The sequence below is a fragment of the Microcaecilia unicolor genome, chromosome 1, assembly GCF_901765095.1.
Source record: "Microcaecilia unicolor chromosome 1, aMicUni1.1, whole genome shotgun sequence".
Classification (NCBI taxonomy): domain Eukaryota; kingdom Metazoa; phylum Chordata; class Amphibia; order Gymnophiona; family Siphonopidae; genus Microcaecilia; species Microcaecilia unicolor.
In genome coordinates, this window is record NC_044031.1 from 43,345,650 (window position 1) to 43,358,717 (window position 13,068).

General features: G+C 44.5%; 1 protein-coding gene across 1 annotated transcript in view; it reads left to right on the plus strand.

The window, feature by feature from the left end:
• The window catches only part of LOC115465827 (microtubule-associated protein 4-like), a 287,677-nt gene that overhangs the window by 257,474 nt on the left and 17,135 nt on the right, over nt 1–13,068 (plus strand). Inside the window, exons 10-11 of the mRNA XM_030196585.1 lie at nt 3,056–3,178; nt 10,818–10,958. Coding sequence (XP_030052445.1) covers nt 3,056–3,178; nt 10,818–10,958 — 264 coding nt within the window. The remainder of the gene's footprint in view (nt 1–3,055; nt 3,179–10,817; nt 10,959–13,068) is intronic.

Here is a 13,068-nt window from a genome sequence, read left to right on the forward strand (position 1 = left end):
GCCGGTCAGGCTTTCAGGGTACCCACAATGAGTATTCATGACAGATTTGCATGTACTGCAGTCACATAAATGGCACAGCACATAAACTATATTTTTCAACAACGTCTAGAATGCCAAGTCCTCCCATCCAATTACCCACTAAATTCTGAAATCAGATTTTGTTTTTTACCCTCCCTACAAAACCTGGAAAGAAGACCAGAGAGCTCTGAAATCTGTTAGTCAAGTAAAAGGGCAGTGTTTGTAAAAAGAAAATATGGCCATTTGGTCCTCTGAGGGACATTTGTCTCATTGCACACCGTTGGTCAAGGAGATCTACAATCTCAGATCAGCTCTCAGGATTTGTTGCGTTGCATTCGCAGTATTCCTCAGTGTGTGCAGAGCGTAGAATTTAGGAAGTGCCAGGTTCGCATGATTTCTACGGGTGTATATTTCACAGTTACGCCTGCATCTGATGTCATTGTGTTCCAAGTATTGTAAGCTTCGTAGTACTTTTTATCATGTCTTTTGGGAATGCCTGGTTATTAAATCTTTTTTTTTTCGGGGGGGGGGGGGGTGTCTGTGGTAAGATATTAGAAACCGAGTCACTCGGGCAGGAATCTCATTCCTTCCTGGGGGTGTCCTCTTGGGTCACGTTTCCACTTTGGGGATTGGAGCTAAACATCGGAGAATATGACAGCCTGCATACTGCACAAGAAATGCACATTGAAACACTGGACTATGCAAGAAGCTCCATCTTATTGGTTGTGGCACAACTGTTTACATAGTCTGCTATTAATGGAGCTTTGAGATTCCCAGTTTATTTTCAAGTCTCAACATAATTTTTACTCTGAAGCAGTATGTTACTACTACTACTACTACTACTTGACATTTCTAAAGCGCTACTAGGGTTACGCAGCGCTGTACAATTTAACATAGGACAGTCCCTGCTCCAAGGAGCTTACAATGTAAAGGACAAATGTACAGTCAGTCAAATAGGGGCAGTCTAGATTTCCTTAAAGGTTATAAAGGTTAGGTGCCGAAAGCAACATTGAAGAGGTGGGCTTTGAGCAAGGATTTGAAGATGGGTAGGGAGGGGGCTTGGCGTAAGGGCTCAGGAAGTTGATTCCAAGCATAGGGTGAGGCGAGGCAGAATGAGCGGAGCCTGGAGTTGGCGGTGGTGGAGAAGGGTACTGAGAGGAGGGTTTTGTCCTGTGAACGGAGGTTACGGGCGGGAACGTAAGGGGAGATGAGGGTAGAAAGGTAGTGAGGGGCTGCAGACTGAGTGCATTTGTAGGTAAGAAGGAGAAGCTTGAACTGTATGCAGTATCTGATTGGAAGCCAGTGAAGTGACCTGAGAAGAGGGGTGATATGAGTATATCGGTTCAGGCAGAATATAAGACGTGCAGCAGAGTTCTGAACAGATTGAAGGGGGGATAGATGGCTAAGTGGGAGGCCAGTAAGGAGTAGGTTGCAGTAGTCAAGGCGAGAGGTAATGAGAGCGTGGACGAGAGTACGGGTGGTGTGCTCAGAGAGGAAAGGGCGAATTTTGCTGATGTTAAAGAGAAAGAAGCGACAGGTCTTGGCTATCTGCTGGATATGCGCAGAGAAGGAGAGGGAGGAGTCGAAGATGACTCCGAGGTTGCGGGCAGATGAAACGGGGAGGATGAGGGTGCCATCAACTGAGATAGAGAGTGGAGGAAGAGGAGAAGTGGGTTTTGGTGGAAAGACAATAAGCTCGGTATTCATACATTGGCTCCCCAGGTTCCTAGTCACATCCTAAATCAGGTGCACTTAGGTTCCTTTGGGTAACTTCTTGATTTTCGGGATAATTTTTGATCTGCTGTTCCTTTGGTTCGTTCTTGGCACGGATGCTTATTTTTTCCCTTACACCACCACTCTGGTTTGAGTCCCTGGGTGTGGGGTGGGGGTGTTGGTCAGTAGTGGTTGGTTGTTATTATCTTCAATACAGTGGCGGGATGGATTAAGGAAACAGTGCCCTGCTGTTCCGAACAGCGCTGAAAAATTAGCGCGGGGAATTAAAGCCCTCATGATCAAAACTAATAGCTTTCAAATTTATGTACGCTATTAGTTTTGATCATCCTGCGGGGGAGGATTGTTCCTGGGCATGCACCCAAGGCAGAAACCCTCACTAGGAGTTGTTTGACAGGTCCGGGGAGGCCTGCTAGTATGCAGATGCATGCTAGACAGGACTTCTCCATTCCTCCCTAATGCTCTGCAAATCTTAATGCCAGCTCTCAGCTGGCATAGGGTTTGCTGCAGGAGCAGCATACTTGATTGACACGCTGCCCTCTTAAGCACTGGGGAGGAATAGTTAATGCCCTGTTTAGCTTGCATTTGCATGCTCATTGCGTTCAGAGCTGGCGAGCGCATCATTACATATGCTCGCTGGCTCTGATCAGGCAGGAGCAAACGCAGGTGCTAGTACGGCGCTATTGGCTTCTAGCGCCCACGTTTGCTTTTGGTCATGTGCCCACAGGTTCTCCCTGCTGGGTGGTTTCTGATTGGGGAGGAGTAGTGGTGGGGGACTTCTTGTTGGGGAGATAATGTGTATGACTCTTATGTTCTTGACCTCTGCTGATCATTTTGCATGCGTTGTCACCAATAAACAAAAATGTTTGAACTAAAATATTACCTACATACTTAAGATTTCGTGTAATCTGATAACATCTCTTGAGCCAATGAGATCAGATCAGGGGTTCTCAACCCAGTCCTCGGGACATACCAAGCAAGTCAAGTTTTCAGGATATCCACAATGAATATACATGAGAGAGTTGCATGCAGTGGACCTATTATATGCAAATCTCTCATGCATATTCATTGTGGATATCCTGAAAACCTGACTGGCTTGGTGTGTCCTGAAGACTGGGTTGCAAACCCCTGATCTGATCTCATTAAGACATTTTGACTTTTTTTTGTCTAAGTTAAAACGGGTGCATTAGGCACTGTAGCATGTCTTGGTGACTTCTGCCTTAGTTTGGTATTTCTGCCGTTCTGTGTGGCAGCTGCTCTTCTCCAGTTTCCTTCACATTTTAAGAGTAATTCCTTCTGTGTTCAGAACCCCCCAGGAGAGCTGAGGAAGCAGAGTTTACTTTACCAGAAGCTTCAGCTGCTGTCACTGCAGAGACGAAGTTTACAGAAGAGACCAAAGCAGCTGGTGTTCAGCATACTGAATCAATAGGTAAGACCAGAATCTCTAGGGCTGTTATTGAATGGCCGTGGCTTAGTGGAGAGCAACTACAGTTGTCAGTACGTATAAACCACAGTTGTATATGTTATAGCGTGGGTAGTATAAGAAATAACTAAGAACATCACTGACCAGTGAGGATGCTAACTGAATCTGGGTTTCCAGGCTCCATGAGGCTTTACACTATCCATAGGGCTATCGAATGCTACTGGAGTGATTTTTGCCACCACTCAAGTGGAGGCATGACAGCCATTAAAGAGCACCACTTCCAGTTTGAATCCCAACAGAGGTATGTGCTTCTGTACTTTTCTGCTGTAGCTTAATCGCCAACTCTTTTGCTTTCCACCTTGCTGAACTATATGCCTGGGATAGACTTCCTGAATTGGTCCATGTTCCTTCTAGCCATGTTAAGATTGTCTAAAAAGATCTTTTTAAATCAAACACAAGCTCTCCCTAATGTATTCATTTTAAACACTTGGCAAGTCTGTAGGAAATTGTCTTCACTGCGTTCCAAGCTTTGAGGCAAGGACTGGTGTAGCTGTACAGTTCCACATATGAGTAGAAGAGTACGGAAGGTTATACCGAGTGTTCAGAGCTGCTGATGGCACAGGTGTAGCTTATAAAAATCCACAAGATGAATTTGCTGTTTTTCAAAAATGTCATTTGTTTCCCCAATTTTACTTTTCACCCTCTTAACCTATGTGCACTTCTCTCAGCTCCTCTTTCCTCATCACAGCCCATGTTCCCTTTAAGCTCTTCTCCTCCTCCTCTCACTGTTGCTGAACTCATCCATCACTCAACCTCTTACTCTTAAAGATGCATTCAGCCACTTCTATCTCCTTACAGCAACATTCTCTCCCCCAACTGGTAATCCCTTTCAATTCCTTTCACTGCTTTGTTTCTCTCACAGCTCCACTCTGTCCCCACTATCCTGTCTCTTCAAATCTTCACAGTAGAATTGTCAGTAACCCCTTGCAACTCGCTCACTGTCTTCCTATTCCTCTCCCACTCTCGGCTTGTCCCCATCATCAAGCCTTTCTACCCCTTACAGCTGTTTCTTTTTGTTGTTGTTACATTTGTACCCCGCGCTTTCCCACTCATAGCAGGCTCAATGCGGCTTACATGGGGCAATGGAGGGTTAAGTGACTTGCCCAGAGTCACAAGGAGCTGCCTGTGCCGGGAATCGAACTCAGTTCCCCAGGACCAAAGTCCACCACCCTAACCACTAGGCCACTCCTCCACTCCTGCCACATCCAGCCTTTCACAGCAGAATTCTCCCCTAGCCAGTAAATCCTTTCAATCCCCTTCTATTTCTCTCCCAGTACTTTTTTTTTTTTTTTTAAACTTCTTGAATGCATTACTTTGGCAATGCATGTAAAACTGTCATGTCAAGGTTTCTCCTCTCCTTTTCTATCTACTGCTCCCTCTCTTTTGGCAGCTATAGGCAAGAAGTGTCTGTCCCTGGTTACAGTGTTGCTCAATGGCAGCCTGTGATCAAAAATATCTGTGAGGAGTTGGAGGGGAGGAAGTCAATGCCTCACCTGTGTGCTGCCATGTACTTGCTCTGCCCCCTCCTCCTCCGAAATCCAACCCATGTGGTCACTCACTGTTCTGTTCACTGCTGAGCATTACAGCAGAGCTGATGAATCAGCTGATGATTGCATCAACCACCTCACCCTCCTGTTGGTTAAATTTTGGAGCCCAGGGATTTGACTGAGCTCCCTTTCCAATAACGCACTTGGTGGTGGTGACGCCAGCAAGTTGGTTCGGAAGCTTATTACAAGTTCCATCTGGCACAGGGCACCTGGATGGAATAATCTATGGTAGATAATTGCTTGGCGGTCAGGGCAGTGCCAAATGCTTTACACGACTTTACTCCCTTTATGGTGGGGATCCGGTCTGAGTTTTCTCTGATAATGCAATGGTTTATATCGGCAAGCAAGGCAGGACCTGCAGTCGAGGTGGCCTCCCTTATGAGTTGGGTGGAGACAAATCTTCTGTGCTTCTTGACAGCTTACGTTACTGGGTCCTTGAATGTGGAGGCAGACTTTCTCAGGTGCTCCTTGCCTTCAGGAGGATGGAAATTGTGCAGCCAGTTTTCAGCTGATAGTGGACCAATGGGGTTGTCCGCTTCTGGACTTGATGATGATGAAAATAAATGCCAAAGTGCCCAAGTTCTTCATGCCATCAGAAAGAATCAGGCTCAGTAGGGATTGATGTGCTCCTGCAGCCATGGCCAGAGACACATCTACTATATGTCTTCACTCCTTGGTCCATAGTAGGCCAAATATTGAAAAGATCACATTGCTCCAGGGTCGAATAATTCTCGTAGCCCCAGATTGGACATGGAGGCCATGATATGTGGACCTGATTCAAATGCTGGATCGGGGTCCTCTCTGTCTTCCGCGGGTACATGGCTTACTGAAACCAGATCTGGTGCTCATGGAGGATCCATGCCTCTTTAGACTTACGGATAATAGGAAGTGCTTGTAGTGATGTAACCAGTTTTTATTTGAAAATTAAACTTGACTGTTCTGGGCTCTGGCCTGGAGTTTTGAAATTACCCAGCAGGGGCTGGCTGTTGCTCCAGTCTCAGCCAGGAAGAAAGAGAGACATCTCTTTGCTGAGATTTGGTGAATTATATGTCCTGATCTTCCCAGGTACTGTGCAGCCAGTATGCAAATGTTTAGTTAGTGTTATAATTGATCCATATTTCAGTTACTTGTTTGCCTGTTTGCACTATTTTGTTCCACTTTTCAATATTTTTAAGAGAATAAACACAATTCGTTGGTTCTGCCTGTCTGGACTGATAAAGAATACCTGTGGTTTGTGTGTTGGATCTACGAGTGCTTTTCTGGGAACTGAGGGACCAGTGGAAGTGTGGCCTCCAGTAACCTAGAAATCACTGGGGATAATTTGGGAGCAGGAGACTCGCTCAGAGGCAGTTGTGACCCAGTCAGTGGGAGGAGGGTGCTAGTGTAGAACACAAATGACAGGTGCAGACGGACCTGAGCTGTGCTGGGGATAGACCCTCTGGCCTCAGGGTAACCCCAGACGGGTGGCTAGGCGTTTCATGACACTGGTGTTCTGAGATATTCTCTGTGCACATCCTAGCATTTCTGCAAGCAGGTCTTCAGACAGGATTGGTGTTGGATTCTCTAAATGTTCAGGTTGCAGCTTTGGCCTGTTTCTGTGGCAGACTACAGAAGATGTCTCTCTTGCGGCTCGATTCTTGCAGGGAGGAGGTCGCTTACAGGCCTCCCTTTCATACAGTCTCCAGAGTGGAACTTAGTCCTTCAGGCTCTTCTGAAGCCACCTTTTGAGCTACTCCAGAAGATCTCCTTGTTCTCCTTATTCTAAAGATGGCATTCTTGGTGGCTGTTGCGTTGGCACGTAGGGTTTTGGAGCTTCAGGCTATTGTTGGTATCCCTTTTTTCGCTTTTCAGAGGCAGGGGATCTCCCTATACACTGTTCCTTCCTTTTTTCTGAAAGTGGTGTCAGCATTTCATCTCAACTAATCTGTGGAACTTTCATTCTTTTACAGAGAGGGCAAAGAGGCTCAGTTTTCTTCTGTGAAGCTTCTCAATTTGCGTAGAATCCTCATTAAATATCTGGAAGTCATGAATGAGTTTTGTGGATCGCACACACTGCTTTCTGGTAAACAAGAGGCTTTGTCTTATGGCTTCCAAGCCCACAATTGCTAAATGGATGAAGGAGACTATCATGTCAGCTTAATTGCTTGCGGGGAAGCAGGCTCTTCAGGCCTTGTGGTCTCATTCTACGAGGTGTTGAACAATATCCTGGGTGGAGACTACTGTCTTTGGAAATATTATAAGGTGGCGACAGTCATCGCTACATACCTTTTGGCAAGCACTACAGGGTGGAGAGTGCTAAGGGTGTCGCTTTAACCAGATCCTCTAAATGACACACTGATTACAATTTATAAACAAACTAGTAAAAAAGGCCCGTTTCTTAAGGCAAGGAAACGGGCGCTAGCAAGGCAATCCTCCACCCTCCCTTGCTGTCGCTCTGTCCCCTCCCACCGAGTTCCAGACTCTGCCCTCCCTCCGTTTTCAACGACCCCCCCCCCTCGCCAAAAACCGTCCCCCGCCGCCATCGAGTACCTGTGCTGACGGGGGACCCCAACCCCCGTCAGCCGAAGTCGTGTTCTGGCCTTCGCGGCGTTGCTTACTGAATGATCTTCTGTTCCAATTTCTGTGCGTGCGTCTGCTTTCCTGCCCACTGCCACTGATCCTCTCGTCGCCGCTTCTTGTTTAAAATGGCTGCTGAGACTTCAAGCGGCAGCCTTGATATAACTTTTTCCGCTCTGCTGCAGATTGGCCTCAGATACTTTTCACCTCCATTTGGGAAGGGCCTTCTGTACATGTATCATATACCCCTCTTGGTAAGAACTTTACTGAAACTCAAGCAACATCGAGGAACCACAGTCCTGATCATGCTATATTGGCTGAGATATATCTGGTTTCCTTTTCTTCTGGACCTTGCTTCCAAAGATATTTGGAGACTGGAGTACTTCAGCTCTTGTTGGGGATGGGTGATCCCTACTTCATCCTGATCTCCAGGCCCTGGCCATCACAGCTTGGATGTTGAGGGTAGTAGTGGATTCCCTGAATTTGCCGGAGTGTGTGTCAGGTCCTGCTGAGATTCCACTAGGACAATGCTGCTCAACCCACTCCTTCAGGCACACCCATCAAGTCAGTTTTTCAGGATACCCACAATGAATATACACGAGATTTGCCATACACACTGCTTTCTTGATGTGCAAATTTTATGCATATTCATTGTGGGCATCCTGAATACCTGACTGGATGTGCCCCGAGGACCGAGTTGAAAAGCATTGCACTAGGAGATCCTATGACTTTTTAAGTGGAATAGGTTTTTCTGTCTGGTATGAGGGCAAGGCCAGAGATCCCTTTTTCCTGTCCTACAAGATGCCACTTCTGCGGGACAGCACTTTACAAAGCCAAAGAAAAAACTGCATCAATGACCTTATGGTAAGAATACTAAAAAGAAATTAAGACAATCCAGGAACGTAAGACCTTTGAAGTCAAAATGATGAAATATTTGGTCACTCACCAGACAGGACTTAACAAAGATCTGGGCTTTCTATCACACCTTAGTGCTGAGGCTGGACTGGCTCCTGAGGGTCATGCTATGGCTCATAATTTCATATCCATGGCTGCATTAGTAGCCCACGTGAGAGCCTCTATATAGAGGAAATTTGCAGAGCTACAATGTAGTCTTCAGTCCAGCACATCTACATCTCATTACTGAGGTGGAGCAGGACACCCAGTGCAACAGTTGGTTTGGTCAGACTTCAGAGTCTCTGTGGGGGGTCTAGAATCGAACTACACCTTCCCCCCCCCCCCCCCCAAGGATTTGGATTCTGTTAGCTATATATATATATATATATATATATATATATATATATATATATATATATATATTAGATTGACAAGGTCCTGTACAATGGCAGCAGGTAGGAAGATGCGTGCATGTGTGCAGTTTGATGCTTCTGAAAGCTTTGAGAAAAACTGGGGAGCATTCCTGTGCAGGCTATGAATGATGTTATAAAGAATATTCATCCTGTTGTCCTCCGAACACCTGCTTACAGGTAAGAAATTGTTTTTTTTCAGTTTAGAATGCATCCCATATTGCACATGATTGTGGAGGGTCGTGCTTTTCTTGTTTCTTTAATTGTTCTTAGGAGTCACCATCTCCTTTTGCAGACAAATCAGAACTGGCATATGTTGAATATTGCAAAAAATCAGGAAGATCAAATCCAGCAAACCAAGTTAAACCTTAAACTCACTATAGTAAACTTGGGTTCAGAATAATTTATCTTTTTATTTATTTATTTTTTATATATATATATGCACTTTAAAAAAAATGCTAAAGTGTTTTAAATTGTTTTAAATGTGCTCAGACCATACCGTTTACACCCATTATATCCCCAAGAGGAATATGTGGTGGTGTCACAAAGGAACCATCATTGCACATGTGATGTTCCACCTCCTAGTATTTGTGTATGTACATACAGCTGAGCCCAAGTAGATCTTACTCACCGATGTATGCGTATATCTCTCCGCGGAGTGAGGAAGGATTCCAGAGGCGATCCCACCCGGGGGATTTATGATGCCTGCAAATTGGTTTAAAAGATTAGTATTTTTCCCTTTCTGATGAAGACTTTTGAAACTCGGCCAGAGTTAAAGGGAGCAGTTATTTTGATGGCAAGATTGGAATGGATGAATGATATGTGATTTTAATGAAGCATGAGCACAATATACCCCAAGGGAAGTGAAATAATTATGTGAATATGTGTGTATATTGCATTGTGGGCTGGTTTGTGTCAGATATGTGGGGGAAGAGAGATCAGGGTGTCATGAATTAACATATTCCTCCTTTAGGTTTAAACAAACGTTGAACTGTATGTTTTATTATCCATGTATCAGAAGGTAATATGGAATGTACCATAATTTATGGGCGGAGGTTTGAGCTCAAGTCTAACAATATTTAATGTGAGTAGTTCATGACTTATACATTTGTATTATAGATATACGCATACATCGGTGAGTAAGATCTACTTGGGCTCAGCTGTATGTACATACACAAATACTAGGAGGTGGAACATCACATGTGCAATGATGGTTCCTTTGTGACACCACCACATATTCCTCTTGGGGATATAATGGGTGTAAACGGTATGGTCTGAGCACATTTAAAACAATTTAAAACACTTTAGCATTTTTTTAAAGTGTATATATATATATATATATATATATATATATATATATATATATATAAAAAGATAAATTATTCCGAACCCAAGTTTACTATAGTGAGAATATGTTGAATATTGACCAGAATTGTAGTTAGTACTGAGAATTGTTTAGGAATGAAAGGGAAAATGAGCTGCTGGTTGCTTAGGCAGCCTGAAGAGAGTCCCTGGTAGTTGGAACCCAAACTGTTAGTTTCCCCCAGATATGCTTCAATATGGTGTCCTATTTTTTTTCCTATATCAACACACACATAACATTAGACTCCTAAATAGATATTGATAGCGTCAAATATGGATTATACTTAAATTATAGAGGAAAAGCCTCAATCCTGGCGTGTGCTCCTTATGTTGTATAACAACGTTAGGGAGCACCGCCCGATCATCACTGGCTCAAAAACCTCTATTAAGTAACCCACTTCCATTTTCTTGTTTTAATCAAATTAGATTTCATGGGTACTTAGCTTGCTGCTAGAAAAATTTCTGGGCAGTCTCACAAACGGAATACAGTCATATAAACCCCATCCACGGCCCGACTTCGGCCCAAGTTTCGCCGCCTTCTTCAGGGTCCGTGGGTCAATCGACTGTATTTCAATCGGCACTAAGCTCGCTTCTGTGTCTATTTTTTTTCCTGCCATACAAATGAATATAGCTTTTTAGGGGTTTTTTTTTTTTTTTTGGGGGGGGGGGGGAATTGTTTGTGCTATGCATCATGACAAAGGGCCTTGGTCTGCCTCCATGGTTGATTTAATCTGGAGCCTCTTCTAGTGCATGATAACTATCAGCAACTTCATCAGCTGAACAGCATTCTAAATAGTATTGCTTTTGTCTCTCCAGTATCTACAGAAACACCGTTTTTAATAGAATGTAATGAGCCCCTGTCGGAACATATTGCTTCTGATGCAGCTGTTGTACCTGCTGGGCAGAAGACAACAGAAAGACAATCTGATGTGCAGCCAGCTCAGACGTTTTCTGAAGGTAAGGGACAGGATTGGGAGAACAGAATACGGCATCTTTGAAAAGAATTTAAAAAAAAAAGTTTTAAAATGGTGCCATGAATGACCTTGGGGTTAGTATGTGATATCAGTTGGTCTTTGTACACAGATACTATTTTGCAGATTTTACTAACGTGAACCTGTTACCCCCATACAGAACCAAAAAGTGTTAAATCTTTACAACAAGTTGCTGCAGGCCGAAAGTTATGAGCATTTGAGGAAGTTGTACCAAAAGTTTCATGCTTTCAGCAAGGTTAACAACTCCTTTATATGTGGCTGTTCCTGCCTTCTTAAAGTTGAGAGTAGCAAAGTTTGTTCAGGGAACAGTGATGCTCACCATCAGTTTATTCCTTAGCGTCCCTCCGGACTGGCCCTTAAAAGTGTCTGATAGGTTGTGCACGCCTTCCAGCAGGTGAATACTGAACTCTGACTCTACTGAGAGCCAATAAGAGCCCTGGCTAGCTAGTGGAGGATTCGGTATTCTCAGTTTCCAGCAGGTGGAAAGTGGTGAGCCCTTCAGTCTTACTTTTCTTCTTCTTTCTAATCGTTCCTAGTTTAGTTTCCTTTTTCTTCTGTGTACTGGTTTTACTGATAGCAGTCAGAGGCTGAGGGCCATGGGGATTCTCAGTAAGCCTCAGGGGTGTTGCAGTTGGGTGGCCGGGTCCCTACTCCCACAACCTCTTCCCATGTTTCTTAGTACAGGCAAGAGCCTTCTTCATAGGGAAGTATTGCACTAACCTCGACCCCTTTGAGTGAAGGGTGTTTCGAGGTCTGGGAGAGAGAGCCATGTTAATTTTCTTCTTTTTCAAAAAAACAAAAAAAAGCCACGAACAGCCAAAGCAGCTCTGCTTCAAGCTATGTTTTGTTCCTTTGGTGCAGCATACCCATTCTGTGGGTCCAGTGCTTGGCAGCTGTCCTTTCCTTTCAGGGGGAATTTTTCTGGTATTTAAAAAAAAAAAAAAAAAAAAAAAAAAAAGCAATTGCAATCACCGCACCATGGCGGAAAAGCTCCAATGCTGTGTGGTATGTCAGAGAAGGGGTTTTCACAGCGGCCGGAGTCACCGCCAAGGAAATACTGCCATTCCAGTTTCTTCCAAGTCCGCATCTGTCGGCCTCTGCAGTTTCTTCTCGGAGGTTGCTGCTTGTGTGTTGCAAGCTCCAGTTTTGGTGGGGAAAAACAGCCCTTCTTGTAGGAGCGGCCTGCTTCTGTTCTGGGGCACTTGTCAGAAGCTTCTTCGCTGCCTGTTCCTGAGTAGATGGGAGTTCTTGAGTGGGGACTCCCTCCTGAATTTGTACTGCAAATGTATCAGGCTTTTCTTTGCATGCAGCAGCTCCTTCTGCTATGTCAGGGAGGTCTGTCGTTGGCTAAGTAGCCTAGGGTCTCCTGAGACCTAGAAGTTGAGCATGCTTCTAACACAGATCCTGAGATGCCCTTTCTCGAGGAAGATGTTGCCTTGGGAGATGCAGAATTCTGTAAGAACACCAGTCCTATAGATCCACTTGCAGATGTGCACCTTCCTGGAGAAGATCCTTCAGCGGTGAGGATTTTTCATAAAGAAGATTTACAGGATCTCGTATCATTGGTTGCTTCTACTTTAAATTTTGAGGAAGAATCCTCGACTGTACAGGAGCGCAAGTTCTTCCTTTTAGTCAAGGGCATCATAAAAGCTGGTGCTTTCTGGTTATCTCTGTGGTTATCAGAAGAAATACTGGGCTACTTCGCTGGTTGAAAAGGGATTTAGATAGGACTTAGGATGATTTTTCCTTTATAGACAAGGGGGTTGTGAAGATTGAGATGGGTTCTGCTTTCTTAGTGGATACTGTGTATGATTTGCTGAGGGCTTCTTCAAAGTTGGACTTTTAAGTGTGGCCGTGCATCGATCTCTTTGGCTTTGTCGTTGGTCTACTGATGCTGCTTCCAAGTCTAAGCTTAGTAAGTTTCCCTTTCTAGGATCTTTTCTATTCGGGGAAGAGCTTGATAAATTGGCTAAGAGTCTGGGAGATACTGAGGTTCCTTGATTTGCCTAAGGATCGTCCTAGGTCACTGGTCGTGGCCTTCTTTTCACTGGGGGAAGTGGCAGAGATTTTTGTTG